The following is a 27,284-nucleotide window of genomic DNA, read 5'->3' as shown; positions in this document are numbered from 1 at the left end:
GCCAATCCCAGTTTTGTGCTCATAAAATCCAACGCTGAACAGTTAATCCTCACAACTCAAAAAATATCCTGAAGGACCAAAGCATACAAACATCTATTGCTCTAGATCAAAGCTATGCAAAAACTGTTTAGCATAAGTTCTACAGGGTTTCCTTTGGGAACGAAAGCAAATTCAGCAAAAACCGAATGATCAACTGAACCCTTATTGTTGAAACCTAGGGATTTATGGGCATGCCTCTGAGATAGTGCAGGTTTGGTTCCAGACCATCGCAATAAAGCAAATATTGCAATAAAGCAAGTCACATGAATTTTTTGGTTTCCCAATGTATATAAAAGTTATGGTTACACTATAGTGTAGTCTGTTAAGTATGCAATAGCATTATGTCTTAAAAAAACAATGTACATACCTTAATTAAAAAATACTTTATTGCTAAAAGCTGTTAACCATCATCTGACAACGCAGGGTTGCCACAAACCTTCAGTTTGTAAAAAATGCAATATCTGCAAAACTCAATAAAGTGAAGCACAAGACAACAAGGTATGCCTGTATTTATGGTCTCTCATCTGATCTCATAAAATCTATTCTTTCTAACCTAACTTTACCTTTTTATCCCAAATCCAACCCCAGAAAGAGGAAAGTAGTCTAGTTTGTGGGCGAGGGTCCTTTGAGACTAGGACTAAGGTGTATCCAACTGTGAACATTTGAGGCTGTGTGTGTGGCAGAGATATGTATGCGGGATGAGTGGTGTGTGTGTATATATATGAGGGTGCACAGGTGGGTGAGAAGGGTGTGTGTGCAGGGGGATTTGGGAAAGCTTCTTAATTTGCCTTATGAATTATATCTAAACACCCTGGATTTTCTTTTGGGGTAACCAGAGGATAACCACTTGAATACGGGGCAAATCATGGTCAGTTAATGCTGCGAATACAGATTCCCAAACTCTGGGCAAGATAGGGTATACTTAGAAAATTCTTGCCCCACAACTTATCAGTGGGGAATGACTTCTCAGCTACAACTTCTGAGTTTTGAAGCTTTCATCTAAGAAACAGGTAGATGAATATTTGGTACCTCCCTCTCAAGAAGATCAGTTAGAGCACATAGGTGAACCGCCTTTGAATACCTAGAAAACCATATAGTTGTAAGAAGTTTTAAACATGTTTAAAGGGGCAGGGGGAAGGGAGACACAACTGTCTACTCTGAGACAAGAATAGCAAAGGATGACTTCCTGTTATGGGGAAAAAAAAATCCTTAAGTCTCTTTCAAACTCCCCCTCCCCCAAAACCCAAAATATCAATAAAACAAAAAAGTTGTTTCTTGGCTCCATTTATATTCTTGTCAAGCTATCTAATCTCATCCCTTTTCTTGTTTACAGTTCTCAAAAAGTGGGAACTCCAAGGTCACTGCCTCCACTTTCTCACCAGTTAGTTGCTCCTTAGCCTACCGGTCTAACATGCACCTGATCCTGCTCCCACCAAGGCCAGTGGGACGTTGCAATCAGCAAACCCACAGGTCACCATTCAGTTCTTGAACCCCTGTACTTCTCTGGGAGCACCCGGCAGTGCTGACCTCGTTCTCCTTCTTGACATTCTTTCCTCCTGGGCCCCCTCACAACCAACTCTCCTGGTTCCCTAGGACTCTCTCCAGTAACTCCTTTCTTCTTTGCTTTAATCAGCAACTCTTTCTCCACCTTCTCCCTCCTCCACACATCCAATCAATCAGGTCTGTTCGATAAATGTTCACTGAATAAACATTCATAAAACATCACCAGTAAATGTGTTTAGATATTATACAGCAATTAGTTGGCCAAATATGAAGTTATTAGTTCAAACATGGAACCCCACTGACTGAATAGAAGCCTTTGATCTTTATAAATAAGAAAAAAAGCCAAATAATATCTTACTGAGTGTATGGTTGGAGGTGGGTAAAAGTAAAGACCTTCCCTTCCCTCATAAGCTGAACAGTTGTGTAGGAATTTAAATACTTACTTCCCTGCCAAGTTCTTACTGCCAAACCTCATTCCTGCCTCAAGTCCCTTGCACTTGCAGTTCCCTCTGCCTAGAACGTTTCATCTAGATTTTCCTCTTGCTTCCGTAACACAATTCATGCAAATCTGCACTTCGATGTCACTTTCTCAGGTAGGTCTTTCCTTCCTCACAACCCCATCTCTGTCCCTTTCTATCGATCCTAGTACCTTGGTCTTTGTTATTTAATAGCACTTATCACTGCCCAACTTTATATTAAATGTTTCTTTTTCACTCTTTTTACTTTTGGCTCCCACCCTATTTTTTAATGGACAAAAGCTTCGATTGGGAACCTCACAAAAGGTCTCCAATAAGCATATAAAAATCATTAATCAGAGATGTGCAAATTAAAATCACAAAATGATACCACTAGATACCTGCCACATGGCTAAAACTTTTTTAGACAAACAAAGTATTGGCTAGGAAGGGAAACTAGAATATTCACACCCTAAAACCACTATGGAAAACCTTTAGGCAACGTCTCCTAAAGCTGAACATACGCATACGCAATAATTCCACTAAAAGATGTAATGTTCATAGAACCTTTCATTACATAATAATTGATGTTCATCAACAGCAAAATGGAAATAAAATACTATTCACACACACAAAAAATTGCTGTACAGTGTGTGTAATGGATAGGTTACAATCTTTGGAAACAGATGATCTTGGACTTGAATTCCAGTTCTGCTATTTACCATGTAATACTGAATATGTAGATATGGGTATATAACCTCATTGAGTCTGCTTTCTCCACCTGAAAAATATGGTCATATCACCTATCTTACAAGATTATTCTAAGGATTAGAAATAATGTGCATATAACACAAAGCACCGTGTCTAATAGGTACTCAGTAAACAATAAGACTAGGATTTAGGAGATATAACTTATATCACTCAGTATCAATTACCAATACTTTTTATACATAAACTTTCTTCCTGTAAAATAAAGATAATGTTTCACCTGCCCTGCCAAACATATCTGCAGCATTTCTGAGTTACCAACACAGTCATCATTGAGACTATACAAGAACCAGGTCATAGCATTTTATTATTCAGCTACATTACGGACCCCATGTGCAACTGCAGCTGTTGGTCCTAATGCCAGAGGAGCAAATGAGTTGGAAAGATGAAAACAAATGGGCAGGAGAAATGCCAAGAAGTGTGTAAACGGCTGGACAGGAGTCCAATTGGTTCAGTGACAAAGCTGATCCTGAGAACACTGTGTGCACTGTATGCACGCTCTGAAGAAGCATACGCAGGTTGAGATGCCTAAAAAACAACGGGGGCAAAAAAAACCCCCTTGAACTACTGTGGTTTTCAGCCTAATTCTGAGTCTCCTTTGGTCTTATAAATAAGTCTATTCATACTTGTCATTAGAGAATAAAACCTACAGGTCCTATAATAAATCCTACTTCGACTTCTTTTTAATATAAAATATATATGTATACATATAATCCGGCGTTTAATAGCAACCAGATCCAAAATTTTAAAGTTAAAATAAAAATTAGGAGAAATGACTATTTCTAAGTATAATACATGTTCAATAAAATTTTACTCATTTATAAAGAAAAGTCGGGTAGTAACTTATATTACCATCGAAACTAGTGAGGAGGACACAGAGCAGGGCAAAGAAAAAATAAATCCCCTAAAATCCTGAAATCAAATTTTCCAACCCAAAGTAATTACTTGAAGAATAAGACTCCAAACTTCCATATTTTGATTGTATATTCACATTACTCTAGCTATTTGTGTTCTATTAAAATTTATCATCATGCCTATAAAGTTTTAAATGCAAGACACATTTAAGAATTTATAAGTAACTCAAAGTACTCTAAACTCAGTTCCATTCATTCCACAAGGTAGGTCAGTACTCCACGTTGGTGCAAGTCTGTGACATAGGGGCCTCTATACAATGGGAACGAAGAACAACAAGCTTTTTCTTTCTTTTGTGGCTGAACTATTGGGAGAATCTGAGGCCATTTCTAACCTAGTGAAACAAAGAAAAACAAAAGGCTTTGGCTAAAGTCTTGTGAATCTGTGTTATTCCCAGCACCAGTATTTTCATAGCCCACACTTGTATGCATAGATCTAGTTTTCCATTCACATGAGGCTTGTGGCATAGAAGAACCTGCCTTAGTTAGGGAAGTTCTCTTTCAATGTTCCTCAGTGATCACCTATTTGCAAATATTCTATAGATCCCACTCCAGTTTTTCTCTATGAAGAAAGCAATGTCATCTATATTTGAAAAATAGCTAGCACATAGGCTCCCTGCCACACAGAAGTAAAAGTTTTTAAAATGTGTGATTCGTAAGTTTAAACAAACATGGAACCTAACACGTTTGTTTAAAATCCTAATTCAATGTCCTTAAAATTCTAAGGTATAGCTATTATTAATACCTTAAATCAAGAATACAAACACAATGGGACTTTTCCCCCCCAAGGCACCTTGCAAAGACAGTCTTTAAAAAATGGTGGTGTTCTCTCAGTTATTTATAATCCAAAATCTTGAAAGATGTTAAATATCTAACAATGGAGGACATATTAACTAAATTAAAGTACTACTTTTTAACAGAATATCATACAGCTATTGAATTTTTACTAAGAAATTTTGTAATGTGAAACATCTAATGTTACGTGGGAAGGGGAAAGATGATTTTAAAAATCCATGTAAATTACGACCTCAGCTTTGCCAAACAACAGATACAAAGAGGAAAAACACATCAAAATGTTATCAGTAGTTACACCTAAATTTTTATTTTCTTTCTCCTTACTACAAATCAAAAATATCTGTTTAAAAATGTTTCTCTGAACAAAACATTCATCTAACGCTGTTTTTCAGTTAAATAGAAAAAGACTATGAGAACATTAAAGCTACAACGCTAGGAGGATCTAGGCAAGTCAACTGACTTCAGAGTCCAATAAATCATATGTAACTTCAAGAAATTCTTAACCTTGTGCATTACCAGTGTACCTTGCTGATGTTTTAGAAGTAGAGGGAATCTTATCCCCAAATAACTGATGAATGAGAGAATATTAAGTGCACAAATAAGTTCTAAGAAACTTGAAGTGTAGCTTTTACATATTAGAAACAGAAGGAAGGAGGAGAAATAGAAACTAGAAATAGAAGGAATGAGGTTATAATAAAAAGGCTCAGCTAAGAAAGGTCAACAGTGATTGCACTTAAAGCACAGTTCACCTTCACTGCTCTCAGGGAACACTGCTATGCTATGAATCCACAGGAAGAAATGCCATTACCTCAAGTAATCGTACTTGGGCCATGAAAATAAGAAAAAGTGTACCTTTGTGCTAAAATCACAGCATGAAACCATTCTAGACAAGAGCCAGGATAATTTTTCAATAATGATACAAATTACTTATAATTTAGTAGTAAACAAAGAGACAAATAACAGTTACTTCATCTACTCATATACTTTGCATACTCAAAAATTTCAAATGTTTTTAACCTAAGATATTTCAAAAATGGAAACTGCAAAAACAACAATACTCACAGCCCCCCATAAAGGATTCCTTTCAAACAACATCCAGCAGTGCCTTTTATTCTTCTGATTAATCATACTTATTTCCTGCTTGTGGAGGAATTCGTTGGATATACAACTTGTGGGTAAAATCTATAGGCATTCTGTATTTAGACACCACACAGGCACATATCTTCTGTTCAACATGGTAAAGAACTAACTAAGGGGAAGTGCACAGCTATGTTTCATAACTCCTCTTCTAGCACTGATGCAGCCTCAAAGAACTACGCAAGTAACAAATTTCAAAATTCCACGAAGGTATTTCAAAATGTAGTGAGAGAACTCTAGAATACTGTGGTAAAATGGGAAGGATGGGGCCAACTACCTGTGATTTTATTGTAGTTATAGTCTTTAAATTTATAACAAACTATCCTTTAAAACTAGGTCATAAAGAATCTTAGCATATTTTTTCATGGTCATAAGTCATAAGAAATGCTGAATAGCAAAACCATATCTATCTCCCCCCAAGCAAAGGGACCTTCTATTTCCTTCCCAGGTTACTAGCAATCCCAAATGACTTCTTCTTTAAAAAAAATAAAAATCAGGATTTTAAAGGAGAGGCACCAATGAGCAAATTTCAACCCAAATTGTAATTTCCCTTTCATGTGATATTTAGATGGCGTAGTCAGAATCAAACTATAATATCTAGACTCAGTACAACTGTGCAACAGCACTTCTTCAAATTATTGTGTTTCTGAAAGAATAACAAACTGAAAATAGTGTATTACCTTAAAGTACTTGACAGTACTTGAGGAAATTTTGACAGGTAGAATAAAATAAGCATTAATGTAGCTTATGAACCCAGAAGTGGAAACATGGAGAAAACTACTTGGAGAAACACATGCTAAAATCACAAAGCCTTAGAAATTTAGAAATCCTCCCTTTGTATGGATAAGAAAACTGAGGCCAGGAGTGTTAAGGTAGGATAGATACAGACATACTGATATTAGGGAGGCAAGATATATACATTTCAGATATTCTGACAGATTTTTTTCAGTTCAATTTCCATAGCATTATATTTCTAAATTAGCTGTTTCTTAAACGTGCTGTCATCCAGTATACTACTTTCACAGGGTGGTGGTCTTGAGAGCTACTAACTGGCCTGTAACAATCACTTACGATCAATGAATATTGTTATTATAAGCTTTGAAAGCTTATCTCTATGAAATGAAAGGTATAGTAATGAGACATGGCATGTTCATACAGTGTGAGGTATCCAACCGAGGGCTAACGCTTTCCAAACTTCACCAACCCAAGGCAGCATCCCCACCCAGATCAGCTGAGGGCTGAGAGTGTCCTCTGCAGAGTCAGGGTAGGTTTTGCACAGGAAGTGTTGGTGTATGTGCTCAGGCATGAGTGATGAAGTCAAATGAGGACGTCAGCATTTTTGGTTCCTTCTCTGTAGTTGAGAGGAACTTCAAACTGACCACATGCCAGTGAACGACTGGCTGAAACTGGAACTGTTCTGCTCTGCTACAGTGTACCAGGGCTGGAAGGATCCAAATAAGTATGTTGGCTCTGGTGCTTGACCTCTTTTTCAATGTTTTTGCAGTTTAGCAGGCAAAGAAAAAGAAAATTCATATGGAATATTTTCTGATAATTTGACATTGTACATTGTAGATTTTTAATATATCTTTATAATTAACTGAACCCTTTCACTGTTCATTCAGATATTATGTGAATATAGCTGTAGAAACATGTTACAGGTATTGCACTGAAATAAAATTTCATAAATGTGTGCTTTTATTTTTCTTAGTTTTCTGCTTATACTTTGGTCTGCTAGATTTTACAAAAACAGATTTATCCCTCTTGGCTTTAAATCAAGTGATTTTGATCAATTTAGTCACACATTAAGAACAGCTTTAGGAACCACAATATCAACCAATTTGTTATAAAGCCAAAAAAACCCATTATTATGTGGCTAAAAATAAATCTTCATAGAAGAAGAGTAAACAAAGCTATTTGTTTGCTCCTAACACCACCGTCATTCCATTCCATGTCTTGATAAAATTAATATTATCATCAGTAATTACAGCTCTGTATTATTATATAGCCTTCTCATAACAATCCTAACAAAAAGGCGTTAATTAGCCCCATTGTATAGATGGCAAAACTGAGAACTAAAGTTAAATAACTTAGACAGTAACTGGCAGAGCTGCAATTCAAACCCTGGACTTTTTAACTTCAAAACCTGATCTCTAAAATGCAAACTGCCTGCCATTCTCCCAAAGTTTTCCCAAAATTACTAACCTGTGAAAGGATAAGAAAAACTTTTACCCTATGTCTGAGTTTTCTTGACTTTAACCCCCAAACTCAAATACTAAAACTGTTCATGCCTGCTAAAGCAAACTTCCTCTTTCTACTTCATGTGACTCTTGCCATAACTAAATTCCTCAAAACTTTGTATTTAATCTACTTGTAAGTGAAGAGTTTTATACATAGCCTAAAACATTAGAATAATTTTAGAATAACTTATCCTATAGTTCACCAGAGCAATAGTCAGTTTTATCTTAATTTGCTTGTTAGTTATGAGAATGAGAAGTCACTTCCCTCAAGGTCACTTTGAACCAGAAATAGAATTCTGGTTTAAGGTCTGGTCACTAAACCATGCTTCCTCTGCAATAGTAAGCTACTGTCATGCTGTCATTTACAGAATGCTTTGTAAGTGGAATCATACAGTATGTGACTTTTTGAGATTGGCTTTTTTCACTCAACCTAATGCCCTTGAGATCCATTCAAGTTCTTGTATGCATCAATAGTGTGTTCCTTTTTATTGCTGTGTTGAATTCCATAATGTGGATGTTCCACAGTTTAGCCATTCATGTTAATGAACATGAGGTTGTTCACATGTTTGGGCTATTACAAATAAAACTGCTATGAACATTTTTGCACAGGTTTTAGTGTGGATCTAAGTTTTCATTTCCCTGGGATAAATGCTCCAAAGTGCAAATGTTAGATTATATGATGAGTGTCCACAGTGCTTATTTTCATTTGTCGTCTGTATATCTTTTCTTGGTGAAATGTGTCTTCATGCTGTTTGCCCATTTTCTAATTAGACTGTTTCAGTTGTTTCTGTTGAGTTTTGACAGTTCTTTATATATTTTAGATAAGAGTCCTTTGTCAAATATAGGGTTTCCAAATATTTTTCCAGTCTATAGCTTCTCTTTTCACCCTTTTAACAGGCAAAAGTTTTAAATTTTGATGAATTTTTTTTTGGCTGCATTGGGTCTTCATTGCTGTGCGCAGGCTTTCTCTAGTTGCGGCGAGTGGGGACTACACTTCGTTGCAGCACATGGACTTCTCACTGTGGTGGCTTCTCTTGCTGCAGAACGCGGGTTTCAGTAGCCGCGGCATGCGGGCCCTAGAGCGCACGGGCTTCAGTAGTTGTGGCGTGCAGGCTCTAGGGCACGTGGGCTTCAGTAGTTGCGCTGCATGGGCTCAGTAGCTGTGGCGCGTGGGCTAAGCAGTTGTGGCTCGAGGGCTCTAGAGCGCAGGCTCACTAGTTGTGGCACATGGGCTCAGCTGCTCCGCGGCATGTGGGATCTTCCCAGACCAAGGTTCGAACCCGAGTCCCCTGCGTTGGCAGGCAGATTCTTAACCACTGTGCCACCAGAGAAGTCCCTTGATGAAATTTTATTTATCAGTCTTTTTTTTTATATTCATGCTTTTGGTCACATGGCTAATAACTTTTTAAAAAATTTTTTACTGGAGTATAGTTGATTTACAATGTTATTAGTTTCAGGTGTACAGCAAAGTGAATCAGTTATACATATACATATATCCACTCTTTTTTTAGATTCTTTTCCCATATAGGCCATTACCGAGTACTGAGTAGAGTTCCCTGTGCTATACAGTAGGTTCTTATTAGTTATCTATTTTATATGTAATAGTGTGTATATGTCAATCCCAATCTCCCTATTTATCCTTCCCGCCTTATCCCCCAGTAACCATAAGTTTGTTTTCTACATCTGTGACTCTACTTCTGTTTTTTGTTTTTAACTTTTTATTTTATATTGGAGTATAGTTGATTAAAAATGTTGTGATAGTTTCAGGTGTACAGCAAAGTGATTCGGTTATACATATACATGTGTCCTTTTTCAAATTCTTTTCCCATTTAGGTTGTTCATAGTTCCTGTGCTATACAGTAGGTCCTTGTTGGTTATCCATTTTTTTTTTTTTTAATTTTATTTTATTTTTGGTCACGCCGCATGGCACGCGGTATCTTAGTTCCCTGACCAGGGATCAAACCTATGCCCCCTGCTATGGAAGCGTGGAGTCTTAACCACTGGACCGCCAGGGAAGTCCCAGTTATCCATTTTAAATATAGCAGTGTGTACGTGTCAGTCCCAAACTCCCTATCAATCCCTTCCCCTCTGGTAACCATAAGTTCATTCTCTAAGTCTGTGAGTATGTTTCTGTTTTGTAAATAAGTTCATTTGTACCCTTTTTTAAAATTCCACATATAAGTGATATTATATGATATTTGTCTTTCTGTGTCCGACTTACTTCACTCAGTATGACAATCTCTAGGTCCACCCATGTTGCTGCAAACGGCATTATTTTGTTTTTTTATGGCTGAGTAATATTCCATTGTATATATGTACCACACCTTCTTTATCCATTCCTCTGTTGATGGACATTTAGGTTGCTTCCATGTCCTGGCTATTGTAAACAGTGCTGCAATGAACATTGGGGTGCACGTATCTTTTCGAATTATGGTTTTCTCTGGGTATATATGGCTAATAACTTTTTGCCAAGCCCTAAGTCCTGAAGATTTTCTCCTATGCTGTCTTTTAAAAGTTTTGCAGTTTTATGTTTTACATTTAAATTGATAAACTATTTTGAGTTAATTTATGGATATATTCTAAGGTTTAGGGTTTTTGGGGTTTTTTTTTTTTGGTCTATAGCTATCCGATTGCTCTACCACCATTTGTTGAAGAGACAAACTGTATTACTCTTGCAGCTTTGTCAAAAATCAGCTGGCTCTACCTGTGTGAGGCTACTTCCAAGTTCTCTTTTCTATTGCATTTATCTATTCGTCTATCCCTCTGGCAATACCATAATCTTGATTGCTATAGCCACATAAATGTCTTAAAACTGGAGAGTGATTCTCCCAACATTGTTCTTCTTTCTCAAAACTGGTTTAGCTATTCTAGTTACTCTGTCTTTCTATGTAAATTTTAGAATAATCTTATCCACACCTACAAAAATTTTCCTAGAATTTTGATAAGAATTGTGTTAAACCTTTATATTAATTTGGGAGATCATCTTTACTATATTGAGAGTCTTCTAATCCATGAACACAGTATGTCTCTCCATTTATTTAGATCTTTGATTTCATTCATCAGCACTTTATAGATTTCATGGGTATATTTTTTAAAAGCAACCCAAATGATGAACTAGACGTAGCTTGTAAATGCTACCAAAATAAAAAGTGGTAGTTCAAACAAGTTCTGGGAGTCAAAATGATCTTGGTTAACTAGAGTTAAAAATCAAGAATAACACAAGCACAACAAATATACCCATTGGGGCAAATAAGCAGATTTTGTTGAAAGACTGGCTTTATATAATTTACAAAGAAATGAAAGGGCACCATAGGGCATTTTGCAATTAAAACAATAAACAAGGCAGATTGAAGGTATAAAACAGATAAAGTATCCTCCAATTACATGCAGCACTGTCTTCCTCCCTTTTTTGATTATATTAACTCTATGTATCAAACCTGTGCATTACCTATGCAACAACAGTAGAAGAGAAGGGCTCTAATTTTACGAATTATATTTTTAAAGAGTTCGTGGTTAAAAAGGTTTTATGAATTTTGCTGCTTAGGTATCTATGGGGGGCAGGTCAAGTGGAAAAATAATTCTGTTGAATGTAAATGTATGTAACTATTTGGACGATTTACTAATAAAGCTATGGGGAAAAGCGGGATATGAGAAAATCTGAAGGGGATTAAAATTAGTTAGTCCAGAAATGAATATTCTATGAAAATACCTGGAAGGTAATCAGGAACTTATGTACCTACCCAAGGGAAATAAAGGACAATTTTTAAATACATACAAAAATACATTCTTAACAATTGGAGTTCAAAATAGTGAGACTACAGTAGGTTGTATAAACCCTGAAATAAGTAAGGTCCTATTTAATGACAAGTGAAGTACAGTTGTGAAGACAGGAGAGTAACAAAATAACTCAGCAACCTCCCCCCCCGCCCCCCACCAACATTCTACAGGTGTCTAATCCAAGCCTTCAGAAAACCATGCCAAGCTTTCAAATCTGACTGAGGGGGAAGAATTTGAAGACCGGATAGTAAGAAGCAAATAACAGTGACCATTTCCTATTCACCTAAGTGTCCCCAGAATGCTTTACTGGTTCCCACACTCACACTAATTGCTTGATGGATTGATGAGTAACTAGGACACCCCAAAACAAATGGAACTTTAATTTGTAAAGAAACAGAAGATGATATTTTCTGACAATGAAGAGCATAGGCATCATTTTCTAAACTGTTGGTAATATCATGCCAGGGAAGTTTGACGTTGGATGAAGAGTATCAAGAAGAAGCTAGGGACTTCCCTGGTGGCCCAGTGGTTAAGAATCCACCTGCCAATGCAGGGGACACGGGTTCGAGCCCTGGTCTGGGAAGATCCCACGTGCCGCGGAGCAACTGAGCCCGTGTGCCACAACTACTGAGCCTGCACTCTAGAGCCCGCGAACCACAACTACTAAGCCCACGTGCTGCAACTACTGAAGCCCACGCGCCTAGAGCTCATGCTCCACAACAAGAGAAGCCACAGCAATAAGAAGCCTGTGCACTGCAACAAAGAGTAGCCCCCGCTTGCCACAACTAGAGAAAACCCGCACGCAGCAAAGAAGACCCAATGCAGCCAAAAATAAATAAAGTTAAATAAATAAATTTTAAAAAGAAAAAAAGAATGGTGGACCTTCTGGGCTGGAAAAAAAATTTAAAAAAAAAAGAAGAAGAAGCTAGAAGGATTCCTCATACAGAATCATAAATACATGTATGATAATCATCTCATCCACACCACCCATTATCTCACTCCTGAATATGTCATTCCACCAGACTTCATAGGGTAGTAGGAGAATAAAGAAGAAAAACATATAAAGAAGAACGAAGGAGAGACAGAAAGAGGAAGCAAATTATTAGTCACACTTGACAACTACTGTGGAAGAGTAAAACTAAAAGCAAGTGAGGGAAACCAGTGTTGCCCCAAACATTTTTATAAACAATCTAATTAAAGAAAACATGCTCAAATTATTTCAATATTTAACAACTTATCAGTGTTATCAAGATAACGTATAACGAAACCCAAAAGCATGAAATCAAAGCTAAAAAAGGAACTAAAGGTCAAAGATTTAATACCAGTCAGATTGTATGAATTTTAAAGCTACAAGATGTATTTAAACTCTTTTGAATCACTATTGTAATAGGGCATTAATTTGATTTTAAGAGCTCCAAATTGGATAGGGAAAAATTTACTAATGTAAGTGCTTAACAAATTCAGGAAGTCACTTACTAGCCTGTATGAGCTTACCTAATAGATGATTTGGGTAAATAAGCAAAAGCTTGGGCAACTTCTGCTACCATCGTCTGTTTTGTCCTCTCTCGCCAATCTGGAAAGAGCGGCACACAAAAGTTCCAAATGATAGAAAAACCTGGGATCCTTTCATCCCATTATTCACCCTCTGCTTTACCACAATCACTTCAACAAAGCATCCAGAGTCCCCCTTTCATCGCACACAACTCTTAAACAGCATTTTGTCCCTATTTCAAGAAGGGGAATCTTTGGAAGGGGACTATTTCTCTACATTTGGTAACACAGAAGGCAACTTTTACTAAAAATAAGCAGGTCAGTGTTAAGACCAAATAAGATACATAAGTGCATTCAGACATCCCTGTCGCATACAAATCTTGATACCAAAGGTGCTTAAGAGTAAATAAATAAATAAATAAATAAATAAATAAATATTGGCTACCCAATGCCTAGTGCAGTGCCTGGCACAGAGTTCATAATTAATAAACATTTGTTAAATGAAATTAAAAAAAAGAGTATTATTCTGATGAGAAGGAATTTTTTTTAAACATCTTTATTGGAGTATAATTGCTTTACAATGGTGTGTTAGTTTCTGCTGTATAACAAAGTGAATTAGTTATATGTATACATATATCCCCATATCCCCTCCCTCTTGCGTCTCCCTCCCACCCTCCCTATCTCACTCCTCTAGGTGATCACAAAGCACCGAGCTGATCTCCCTGTGGATGAGAAGGAATTTAGAAATTAATTCTACCCCCCAAAAATGACTTTTGTCCACCAGTAAAATATAACATTTAAAATTTTCACAGATATCGAAATGCTCTTTATATATAAAAGTTTTCTTTTAACCTTCTTCCAGAGCTTATGACCTTACTTCAAATAATAAGCAATTATTTTCCACCATCTCATAACTTGAGCCAAGAGTGCCTTTTCAGTACTGTCAAAAAAAAAAACCCTAACAGAGTAGAGTGGATTCATGACAGCCACATATTCTCTGTCACTACTCCCATCAAGAGGTGGGATCTATTTTGCCACCTCCTTGATTCTGGGTTGGGCCTATGACTGTCCAAAGGAAAAAGGGCAGAAATGACATTGTACCAATCCTGGGCTAAATCTTTAAGAGGCCTGGCAACTTCTGCCTCCTTCTTTTTGGAGTCCAGCTGCCATGCTGTGAGCAGGTCCAAACAGCCACATGAAATGAGAAAGGCCCATATGGAAAAGAAAAAATGCCCAGCTGACAGCACCTACTTGCCACGCATGAAAATGAGCTATCTTGAAAATAAATCCTCCAGCCCTAATCAAGTTGTCCCAGCTGACAGCACACAGACTGTGAGATAAGGTGAGCTGTCCTTATCAAACCCTACCAAATCCCAAAATTGTGAGCAAAAACACCATTGTTGTTTTAAGCCACTAAATTTGGAGGTGATTTGTTATGCAGCAATAGATAACTGAAACAAAATTTGGTACCAGAAGTGGGGTTCTGCTGCAACAAAAACCTAAAATATGTACTGGCTTTGGATCCACGTGGTGGGCAGAAGCTGGAAGAGTTTTGAGGAGGTTGCTAATAAAGATTTGAAAAAGTGAAGAAATGTATCAGCACCTGAGGAAAAGGGACCCAAGTTACGTACTGTGAGAACAATTAGCAAATCATTGCCTGCAGTGATGTGGAAGGTGGAAACGGTACCTAATGAACTCAATGATCTGACTAAGGAAAATACAAGGAAGAAAGTTGAAAGTATCAACTGATTCATTTTAACTGCCTGTGTAGTGAGATGAACTAAAAAAGGCACCATTTGGTTCCTTTTCAAACAGAGTTTAGAGGAAATATAAAGGGGTCAGATTTGACGGGTTCAAAAATAAAACCATTGCTCATTTCCGCATCTTAGCAAAAAATAAGCTCAAAGTAAGAAATGGCTCCAGGCAGCTCTTTCCCTGCTGTGGCAGAGTCCAGGGTGCATTCAAGATTCAGCTCCACCCGTAAGCCACCAACATAGCCGAGAAAACCATTGCTGCCAGAGGTATAATGGATGTTAATACTGCTCTGCAAGAGGTGCTGTAAGACCGCCCTCATCCACGATGGCCTAGCATGTGGAATTCGTGAAGCTGCCAAAGCCTTAGACAAGCTCCAGGCCCATCTTTGTGCGTTTGCATCCAACTGTGATGAGCCTATGTAAGTCAAGTTGGTGGAGGCCCTTTGCGCTGAGCACCAAATCAACCTGATTAAGGTTGATGACAAGAAACTAGGGGAATGGGTAGGTGCCTGTAAAATTGACAGGGAAAACCCCGTAAAGTGGTTGGTTGTGTGGTGGTTAGGGACTATGGCAAACAGTCTCAGGCCAAGGATGTCATCGAGGAGTACTTCATACGCAAGAAATGATCAAATAAAAAAACTGGGCTCTTGGGACTTTCCTGGTGGTCCAGTGGTAAAGAATCTGCCTTACAATGCAGGGCACGTGGGTTCGAGCCCTGGTCACGGAACTAAGATCCCACATGCCGCTGGGCAACTGAGCCAGCGCGCCACAGCTACTGAGCTCGCACGGCTCAACTATAGAACCCGTGTACCGCAACGGAAGATCCCATACGCCTCAATGAAGATCCCGTGTTCCACAACACCAATGCAGCCAAAAAGACCCGATGCAGCCAAAAATATAAAAATAAAATAAATAAATAAAAAATAAATCTTAAAAAAAAAAACTGGGCTTGGGCTTCCCTGGTGGCGCAGTGGTTGAGAATCTGCCTCCCAATGCAGGGAACACCAGTTCGAGCCCTGGTCTGGGAAGATCCCACATGCCGTGGAGCAACTGGGCCCGTGAGCCACAACTACTGAGCCTGCGCGTCTGGAGCCTGTGCTCCGCAACAAGAGAGGCCGCGATAATGAGAGGCCCGTGCACCGCGATGAGGAGTGGCCCCCACTTGCCGCAACTAGAGAAAGCCCTCGCAGAGAAATGAAGACCCAACACAGCCATAAATAAATAAATAAATAAATAAACAAACCCAAAGTTTAAAAAACAAAAACAAAAACTGGGCTCTTGTGGAAGGGAGGGAAGGAGGGAGGGAGGGAGGGAGGGAGGGAGGAAGGAAGGAAGGAAGGAAGGAAGGAAGGAAGGAAGGAAGGAAGGAAGGAAGGAATGGCTCAGGGCAAAGATCAAATCCTGCATTGCCAGTAAAATGTGGCCTTGAGGATGTGGCTGTACAACCCTTTGTTGACCCCTCATAAAGATTTTAGGTTCCTCATAGACTTTTTCCTTTAGACCAGTGGTTCTAAAATTTTGTGTACACACTTCTAGGTACTCATGTCCTTGTAGCGTCCCTTCCCACATTGACTCTGGGCTGAGCCTATTACTGCTTAGACCATTAGAATAGGACAGAAATGATGCAGTGCCAATTCTGGGCCCAGACCTTATTTGGTTGGGCAGCATCCACTTCTTCCATTTTGGAACCCCGACACCTCAGGTGACCTACGCAGCCACTGGGTCCTAGCTGAGCTCCTATCCAAACCTCAGAGGACCACAGCCTTTCTAGCAACCAGCTGACAGGACATGAAAACAGAACTGCCTGGTCAACCCACTGAACCACAAAATAACAAACTGCTGCTTTAAGCTACTAAGTTTTGAAGTGGTTTATTACACTACAATAAATAACCAAAACACACGTCCCTTTTAGTGGTATTTTAAACTTCACTTCTCTCTAGTCATGATAGACTAGATAATTATGAAGAAATGTAACAGAAACTTTTTGTTCTAAAAATTTAATGTCCAGCATGCATAAACCTAGAGATTATCATACTAAGTGAAATAAGCCAGACAAAGACAAATATCATATGGTATCATTTATATGAAGAATCTAAAAAAAAAAAAAAAAGATACAAATGAACTTATATACAAAACAGAAATAGACCCACAGACATAGAAAACAAACTTCTGGTTACCAAAGGGGAAAGGGGGGAGAGGATAAATTAGGAGTTTGGGATTAACATATGCACACTACTATATATAAAATAGATAACCAACAAGGACCTACTATATGGCACAGGGAACTATACTCAATATTTTGTAATAACCTATAAGGGAAATGAATCTGAAAAAGAACATATATATATATATATATATATATATGTGTGTGTAACTGAATCACTTCGTTGTACACCTTAAAATAACACATTGTAAATCAACTATACTTCAATTTAAAATATATATATATTATACCTAGGATCAATTTAACCATCATTTAAGCAAATGAAACATACCTTCTAAGTCTCAGGAAACTTTTTTTAGAGTCTATCTTACAGACAGATCTTAGAGTCCAAGCCACTAATAATGACAAAAACTTAATAGCTTCCATTTTCAGTAGAAAACAATAAGCACCTACACAGGCCATCAGGGAGGACTGGCCAGGGAAGGAGAACTTAGCAAGGCATACCAGGGGTACAGACAAAACTGAGGAAGGGCCCTGTGTATCAGATAAATTCACAATAGAAATTCGGAAATCAGCAGGGGATACACAGACACCTAACAATCTGTGGTAACAGCCAGGGAATCCTCAAGGCACAGTCACAAGAGTGAAGATGGTAGGTCTTCCAAAGCCTGTTGTTATGGCAACCAGCAAAGATTTTTAACATCAGAAACTCCAATAAGAAGTATTTGTAAGCTCTGCTTTCTTTTGTGTTGATGCAGTTGCTACCCGTCTGCTTAGCTCCTTTGGATTTAAAGAGCCCTAAATGTCTGAGCCATCACCCCTCTTTCAGTCCATCCTATGGATGACCATGATGGCATATAGGGAGCCTGGAGGCTTTCTGCATCTTGAGAACAGGGACAATAATAGTAAATCCCTCATAAGATGGTAGCATTATTCTTCTAATTTTCACAGAACAGTGCTTAGAAGAGTTCTAGGCACATAGTAAACTCTCAATGTTACACTACCAACAAATTACATTTGGTAAATTTGTTCAATTACAAGTGCATCTGCCCTAAAAACAATAACTTTCAAAGAAAACAAATTAAAAGAATATCAACTCATAAGCCTATTAATAGGGAACTGGTTTAAACAAATTGTAGTATAGCTATAAAGTGAAATACTATGCTGCCTTAAAAGAGATAATAAATAAAATACAGGAAGAGGATTTTAAAAGATTTGATGTGGAAAATTTCTAATATAAGTGAAAAACCAAGTTGAAAAAAACATATAATTCCACTTTTAAAGTAAGTATATACTGTTGTATATGCATAGAAAAGAATCTGTTAGAAGCCACCAGACTAAACAGACACCACAATCTGGGTGGGAATTCCACTTTCTACATAATATACCACTATAACATTTGTTGCTGTTGTTGTCTTTTAACAGTAAGCACAAATGACTCTTATAATCAGAAAAACATTAATGTAAAGGCACACAGATCCTTCTTAAAACAAAGCATGCTTTTACCTGAATTTGTTCACAAGTTTTCAGTGCTCATTCTTATTCAGCACACAAGCAGCTCAGGTCTGTTTTTAGAACAGTGTCAGAAGCTGCTATATGAGCTGTTTCCTGTACTGGGCAGCTATTTTTAATTAATGAACATTTTGTTGTAAGAGTTCACTGGAAAAATAGAAACACCACCATTGCTGCAAGTTAAACTAAAGAAAGGCTTATTCTCTAAAATAAAATGAAAGATTTAAGTTATAAAAAAAGTATTCCACTTTAAAAAGTATTAAGGTATACAGTATTTAGTATTAAATATTTCCACTGTGATATTGAGATAGATTAGTTTCATTTAAAAATTCCTGAAGGAGCAGATCTAATTCTATTTACTTAGTTTCTCCTAAAAAATAATACAGCATTCTTCATATAGTGAGGACTCAAATGTGAGCTGTGGAAAAATCAGAGGTAAGAGAAAACAGGATGAATACAGGAATAGAATAAGATTTCTTTCAAACCAAATATTTATTAAGCAACAATGTGCAAAATGCTGCCCTATACTGACTAGAGAAAGTAAAATTGTGGTTCCTCTATCTGTCAGTATGAACAGCAACAAAATCACCCTGTCCATTTTATTATTTTCTCCCAAGGTTTATATGAGATAATATGGCTCAAAAGATAGCTGCTATGTAAACAAATTATATTTTTCATCTATTCAGTTGTTCAGCCCATGGGTCACATAGCACGACAAGGAGTCCTCTGGAGAGCCAGCAGCAGTGACAGTAGGTGAGAATTCAATGGCTGGGTAGCAGAACAAGAATTCCCAGATCCCACCCAAGCCATCCTCCCATAGAATGAAGATGGGATTTTCCTGTAAACCTAAGAGAAGGTTCTAAGAAGGCCTCACTGCACTGGGTATGATTATGTGCAGTCCAGTCACAAAAAGAAAGGTTTATTGTTCTCTTGCCAACCTATAATCCTCACGACAGGTGGCAATCCACCCAATTATGCTAAACTCTACCCACACCCTCTTCACTCACCACATCCCTAAATTCCGTGCATTTGTAAACTGCTTCACAATTTTTTAAGTGCTTTCTTATCCATTAATTTGATTCAGAAAGGTTATAAGATTTCTTCCTAGTGTGTTTAGTTAAAATTGTTTGCATTTGAGAGAAGTTCTGAGAATGGGATAGGTTCAACATCTGGCTCCCAAGTGGTGGTGAGGGCTCCCAATATCCTCTAAGGAGGCCTTGCTTTAGCATGTCCCATGGCGGGGTGTGGGGGGAGGTATTAATACTATGCATCAACTTGGAGGGTGTTTTGGATAACATAAACATTTAAACCAGTGAACTGTGAGTTAGCAGACTGCCTTCCATAATGTGGGTGGGCCTCATCCAATCAGCTGACAGCCTGAATAGAACAAAAAGACTGGCCTCCCTGAGCAAAAGAGAATTCTTCAGCAGACTGCCTATGGACTCCATCTGCACCACTGGCTCTCCTGGGTCTCTACCTGTTGGCCTTTGGACTGGAGCTGCACCACCAGCTCTTCTGGGTCTCAAGCCTGCCAACCGACACTGCAGACTTGGACTTGCCAGCCTCCATAAACACATGAGCCAATTCCTTATAATATATATGTGTATACACACAACCTATTAGTTCTGTCTTTCTAGAGACTCCTGACTAATACAGAGGGTCCTGCAGTTTAATAACTACACAGGAAGAGCCACTCAATGAGGGACAAGTGGCTTCTCCTGACTAGGGGATGCCTGACCTTTCTCCCTACCATGGTGCTCTCCAGAAAACCATACTGTTTAGGGACGCATGAATATGCCTGGAATGGATACACACCTTATTATTCCTTAATTACTAGATTCCTGAGAAATGAGTCCTGAAAGCAGTTCACACTCTGCTCAAAGCTTAAAAACACAAATATAACATAAAAATCACATAATTAGCTAGACAAGTCTCAGCAATGACCTGCTGAAGTCATTGTGGAAATGAGAGTAAAAAAGGTAAAGGTGACAGTGTAGGAAGTACAGTGACGTCTGATTCGGGGCATCACACACATTATTCTCCCTTATAAGTGATTGAATTATTCATGCCTGCCTCAAAACACCTCAATATTATCAAATATCTACCTAAATAGTTATGGAACTTCTCTATCCAGTTCTCAGAGCTTCACCAACATTTACCATGGGTCACTTGCTTAACTAGACAAATGTACCACTTGTGGTTACGCTTCATCCTAACTTCCCGGATCCTCTTGAGGCTGTCTAGTCTGGCCCACCCTCTGCAGGCAGCAGCACCACAGGGGAGCCCTTTACCTCAGTCCTCTGATCTCTGACAGAGCTACTTCTACTTCTTGAGCTCTACTTCTGGCTCCTCCCACTCATTGTCCCATGAAGGTAGTGCTTACAGCCTACCCTGACAATTTACGTATTTACACTTACTTTTCCTTCATCAAACCAATATTTTGAAATATTTTTGCATATAAGCTTTTAAAAAATATACTTTCTTTCACTTTCTATTGTCTTTACCTCCTTGTCTTTGCCTCTCGTTTCACAATGTATCCTTCCCCATGGCCACTGTACCTCTCCAGCTTTAATCCCTCCACAAAGTAGAGTTGTGGGTAGAACAGATATTATCACACAATTTAGAGGTGAGGACATAGGCAAAAAGAGACGAAATGACTTGTACAAGTTCAGACTGTAAATTAATGGTAAAACTACAATCAGGACCCGTTTTCTATTAACTCTTAGCTTAATGTCTGTTACACAGGATGGCAATACAACAGTTATTAAAAGCACCGGATCTCAAGTCAGATTATACCTGCTCCACTACTTATCAAACTGTGACCCTCAATATTAAGCTAAACTATTAGTGGTTTGGTTTCCTCACCTATAAAAACTGAAATAATAATGGTACTACCTTCACTGGAGTTTTGAGAAGATTTCATGACATAAAATGGGTAAAATACTTTGAACACTGCCTAGCACACAGGAAACTCTTCAGTACACTTTATCCATTCTTCTTATTATTATTATTTAATCAGCTTTTCAATGGGTATATAATATTAATGCTCTCCTCAAAATTGTCCTTTTTCTTTAATCTTTTGTAGAATCATGAATTTCAGCTGGATGAGATCACACACACATAAAAACCAAGGCTAATCCACTGTTTATTTACATAGCATGTTTCACTGGGTCACATGCAAAATTTTAAGTGTTTAGCAAAAACTTTAAAAGAAACTTGGGGCAGAAAGGAAAATCACAACTTAAAGAATATTTCTACCAGTTATTGGTTATGTGAAATAGCTGGTAAGTGCAGAACTTTACTTAACCTTTCCCTCATGGGATTACTTTATTGAACACTGACAAAACAGTCTTGACACGGCTACATTCTAAACCCAAGTAACAAATGCAATGTGAGGTCCTCTTCCTCTGTCATTTTTAACCTTGGGTCTTTACCCAAAACACTCAATTACTCTGCCCACATGGATTAATGCCTCTGCAAAGAAGTGGGCAGGCGGTCAGAAGACCAGAGTTCTTATTTAAATTCCCACACAATCTTTTCAGATCTTAGTGTTGCCAACAATATCATCACCACATGCCCCCTTACTTCACAGGCTTTTCAAAACAAAAACAGGAAAGATGACAAACCATAAAACATGGGTATTTACCACAGGTTTCCAGGTTTGCTGCACAGAGAAAAAAAAATGTATTTATGGGGATAGTATCAACGTTCCTCCAAATGAAAGGCATCTTAAATATCTGAAGTACAAAGTTGAGAAGAATGGTTATTTACCTTTAAACAATGATAGTTGAATGATTCTTTCTTGTGCTATACTCTTTAAACTAATTTGTCTCCCAAAGAATTAGTATTTTAATTAGTACTTAGTACACAACAAAGGTACTCCTGACATTAACATTTTTAATTATGAAGGGTTTTGGTATGAAGATTTTTAGTAATAAGGCAGAGCTGGTTGAAGCTTTACTCTCCCCTACAGTTATGTGACTTTGAACAAGCTAGCTAACCTCTTGAATCCTTGGATTTTATTTGCTTGTTTGTTTTTCAGTGGTGGTGGTGGTTTTGAATAAAGAAGACGATTTCACCTCTTCTCTCACAGGGCTATGGGGAGCAAATGAGATCACACACCCCAGGTTATGAACAAGAACGCACCAGTCAACACTGCTGCCCTAGTCCATCAGCAGCTGAGGCAGCAATCTGTTTTATTCAAGTTTACACCTTATAGCACAGGGAACTATATTCAATATCCTAGGATAAACCATAATAGAAAAGAATATAAAAAACAATGTATATATGTGTATAACTGAGTGATTTTGCTGGATAGCAGAAATTAACACAACATTGTAAATCAACTATACTTCAATTAAAAAATTTAAAAAAAAAAACAAAACAATTCACACCTGAATTTCCCAAGCTGTCTCAAGTGGGTTTGTTAGGTGATATGAGTTAACACAAGCCCACTGATCCAAGAACTGAAAGAAGTAAGGTTAAAATTGACCCATGAAAGAAAAACAGGGTGAGTAAAAGTTTTAGCAAATATGTTGGCTGTGATTCACAGTACCTACGTTGCATTTTCTTTCTGTTCTCACTGCCTTTAATCATAGCTATGGCACAACTAAGTGTGAGGTGAGCTAATGGAAATGTCAATACCCCTCAAGTACTATTGGAAGCACCAAGGTCTAGGATCCAAACTTACATGTTCTAAGAGGTATAACCTTCTCATTTTGAACTTGACCCTGGATTTGCCAACCTGAAAGGTCTTTAGTTAAGATAGAAAAACAAGCCCAAAACGAATGTTTTCTTATCTTTCTCTAAGGCAGAAGATTTTTTTAAACTGTGATCACATCTCCTTAGTGGGTCTGATAGAAAATAGCAGAGTATATAAACACACAGAAAGGATTAAGTTTTATTTCAGACACAAATACACATGCACATGGACACATAGAGTGTTGTACTGGGTTGTGGTTAAAATGTTTGAAAGCCACTATTAAGAAGAATAGTTATGGACTGCTCTCCTTCTGAAAATAAGTGGGAAAGCATTATGTATTCAGTTTCCACAGTAACACTACTTTTTTCAAAGTCCATTGCTGTGACAAAGAAAAGGAAGACAATTTAAAAGGCTGGACTCTTGAAAAGAAAGTGTTCCCCCTGACTTCAGCATGTTGGTTCCAGCTAATCATTAATATGCCCAGATAACTGATATATTTTCAAAACAAGAGACAGGGGCTTCCCTGGTGGTGCAGTGGTTGAGAATCTGCCTGCCAATGCAGGGGACACGGGTTCGAGCCCTGGTCTGGGAAGATCCCACATGCCACGGAGCAACTGGGCCCGTGAGCCACAATTACTGAGCCTGCGCGTCTGGAGCCCGTGCTCCGCAACAAGAGAGGCCGCGATGGTGAGAGGCCCGCGCACCACGATGAAGAGTGGTCCCCACTTGCTGCAACTAGAGAAAGCCCTCGCACAGAAACGAAGACTCAACACAGTCATAAATAAATAAATAAATAAATAAAAGAACGTGAATTTCTTTAAAAAAAAAAAAAAAACAAGAGACAAACATGAGGGGAGAGGCAACTACAGAGGGAAAAACATTTTATTAATTTCAGGTATTATGCTTGGTTATATGCCAGGCACACGTATAAGCTTCCTCCTTCAATCTTCACAATTCTGTAAGCATCACAATGTGGTGGCTGCTATGACTTCATAGGTTTGCATTTTAAGTGACAATCTAATGAAGGTTGTTTTCTTATAGTCACAGGACTGGCAAGTTTGGTCATTACCACCTGTTGACCAGCCTGGTTTGGGTTGTATCGGGGCCTATATTCAGGACTATGGAAAACCAGAAGGTAGGATCCAGAACGTCTTCTAGTCTCTACTTTTTCCCATAAATAGACTGCACTTAAAAGAATAGCTTAACTGGCATAGAACTGTAATTCAAAGAACAAGACCAGCCAGTGACTTGCTGTGAGATCTTGTAAAAACCAACTTCTATGGACATCTATTTGTGCATCTATAAAATAAGGATAACACACACGCACTTCAACTTCGGTTGGTGTATGTCGAAGAAACCTGACTACGACCTGAGAAGACCAGTGAAGAGGGACCACTGAGCCTCGCAAAAGGTCCACTGAGTGGGCTCGCATCCAGAGCCACCCCAGGCTGCTGAGCACCCAGTGGAGCCCACGTCTGGCACAGGTGTGGGACCCCAACCTACTGTCTTTGCAAAGTAGTCCTCGCGTGAAACAAAATTTCTGCAAAGAAGATACACAGATTGCCAAAAAACACATGAAAAGATGCTCAACATCATTAATTAGAGAAATGCAAATCAAAACTACAATGAGGTATCACCTCACACCAGTCAAAATGGCCATCATTAAAAAATATACAAACAATAAATGCTGGAGAGGGTGTGGAGAAAAGAGAACCCTCTTGTACTGTTGGTGGGGATGTAAATTGATACAGCCACTATGGAGAACAGTATGGAGGCTCTTAAAAAACTAAAAAAGAAAAAAACCTTAAACTAGAACTACCATACAACCCAGCAATCCCACTACTGGGCATATACCCTGAGAAAACCATAATTCAAAAAGACTCGTGTACCACAATCATTGCAGCTCTACAGAACATGGAAGCAACCTAAGTGTCCATCGACAGATGAATGGATAAAGATGTGGCACATATATACAATGGACTATTACTCAGCCATAAAAAGAAATGGAGTTATTTGTAGTGAGGTGGATGGACCTAGAGTCTGTCATACAGAGTGAAGTAAGTCAGAAAAAGAAAAACAAATACTGTATGCTAACACATACATATGGAATCTAAAAAAAAAAGGTTCTGAAGAACCTAGGGGCAGGACAGGAATAAAGACGCAGACATAGAGAATGGACTTGAGGACACGAGGAAGGGAAGGGGAAGCTGGGACAAAGTGAGAGAGTGGCATGGACATATATACACTACCAAATGTAAAATAGCTAGTGGGAAGCAGCCACATGGCACAGAGAGATCAGCTCAGTGCTTTGTGACCACCTAGGGGTATCGGATAGGGAGGATGGGAGGGAGACGCAAGAGGGAGGAGATATGGGGATATATGTATATGTATAGCTGATTCACTTCGTTATAAAGCAGACACTAACACACCATTGTAAAGCAATTATTCTCCAATAAAGATGTTAAAAATAAATTAATTAAATTAAAAAAAAATAGGGATAACAGTGCCTTACCAACCTGATGGTAGAGCTTTGCAAAGTTTCTAAAAGCTAAGGTTTTATGATTTATGCTTTTTTAAAAATTAATTAACTAATTTATTATTTGTCTGTGTCGGGTCTTAGCTGCAGCAAGTGGAATCTTCGTTGTGGCACGCAGGCTCAGTAGTTGTGGTGTGCAGGCTTAGTTTCCCCATGGCACCTAGGATCTTAGTTCCCCAACCAGGGATTGAACCCATGTCCCTCACATTAGAAGGTGGATTCTTAACCACTGGACTACCAGGGAAGTCCCATGATTCATGCTTTTAAGATGACACATTCTAAACTCTAAATTCCATCACCAGAAACTTCATTTCCAGGGATAGAATTAAAATTAGTTGTACAGAAATAAACTCTAGGGCACAAGTTCTTTCCCTGTGGCACCCTGACTGGCCACACTCTACCTCCCAAGCCTGAAGTATGGCTAACGAGGCTTCCTAATCTTATAAATCTACCTAGAATTTTTGCCTCTATCTTGCCACCTAGTGGCAGCAGGATTCACACGACTATAGCAAATGTTGACTCCTGGTGCTCAAGAGGAAGAAGGGTTTGGGTCATTCCCTGAGCCAACAAATTCCTTCCTCAGTCACCAGGCAGGAGCCACAAACCTGGAAGCCCCACTGTCCCTGCTGGAGTCTAGCCTTCAGATGCCTCCACCTTCCAAAGGTTGTCTTCATTAAGAGAAACTTCATTGTTAGATAGCCTCATCCACCAGAGGGCAGAGAGCAGAGCAAGAAGAACTACAATCCTGCAGCCTGTGGAACAAAAACCACATTCACAGAAAGATAGACAAGATGAAATGGCAGAGGGCTATGTACCAGATGAAGGAACAAGATAAAACCCCAGAAAAACAACGAAATGAAGTGGAGATACGCAACCTTACAGAAAAAGAATTCAGAATAATGATAGTGAAGATGATCCAGGACCTCGGAAAAAGAATGGAGGCAAAGATCAAGAAGATGCAAGAAATGCTTAACAAAGACGTAGAAGAATTAAAGAACAAACAAATAGAGATGAACAATACAATAACTGAAATGAAAACTACACTAGAAGGAATCAATAGCAGAATAACTGAGGCAGAAGAACGGATAAGTGACCTGGAAGACAAAATGGTGGAATTCAAAGTTGCAGAACAGAATACAGAAAAAAGAATGAAAAGAAATGAAGACAGCCTAAGAGACCTCTGGGACAACATTAAACACAACAACATTCACATTATAAGGATCCCAGAAGGAGAAGAGAGAGAGAAAGGACCAGAGAAAATATTTGAAGAGATTATAGTTGAAAACTTTCTTAACATGGGAAAGGAAATAGCCACCCAAGTCCAGGAAGCACAGAGAGTCCCAGGCAGGATAAACCCAAGGAGAAACATGCCGAGATACATAGTAATCAAACTGGCAAAAATTAAAGACAAAGAAAAATTATTGAAAGCAGCAAGGGAAAAACGACAAATAACATACAAGGGAACTCCCATAAAGTTAACAGCTGATTTCTCAGCAGAAACTC

At 38.4% G+C, this 27,284-nt stretch overlaps 1 protein-coding gene and 1 pseudogene across 5 annotated transcripts in view; one reads left to right on the top strand and one right to left on the bottom strand.

Annotated features, from left to right (window-relative positions):
- Positions 1 to 27,284, bottom strand: part of FGD4 (FYVE, RhoGEF and PH domain containing 4) — a 211,256-nt gene that overhangs the window by 140,299 nt on the left and 43,673 nt on the right. The window contains exon 1 of one of the 5 annotated variants that reach the window (XM_036865386.1): positions 18,538 to 18,589. The exons of 3 other annotated variants lie outside the window; for them this stretch is intronic. Coding sequence is in view for 1 of the 2 variants with exons in the window: in XM_036865385.1 (XP_036721280.1) it covers positions 5,534 to 5,543 (10 nt within the window). In the remaining variant the exon portion in view is untranslated. Of the gene's footprint in view, positions 1 to 5,533; positions 5,723 to 18,537; positions 18,590 to 27,284 lie in introns of those variants that run through there. One more of the 5 variants, XM_036865385.1, reaches the window with a different exon arrangement.
- LOC118901789 lies at positions 14,864 to 15,493 on the top strand (annotated as a pseudogene).

Source organism: Balaenoptera musculus, chromosome 10, assembly GCF_009873245.2.
Source record: "Balaenoptera musculus isolate JJ_BM4_2016_0621 chromosome 10, mBalMus1.pri.v3, whole genome shotgun sequence".
NCBI classification, from domain to species: domain Eukaryota; kingdom Metazoa; phylum Chordata; class Mammalia; order Artiodactyla; family Balaenopteridae; genus Balaenoptera; species Balaenoptera musculus.
Note: the sequence above shows the minus strand (reverse complement) of the source record. Positions and strands in the feature narration are given on the sequence as shown.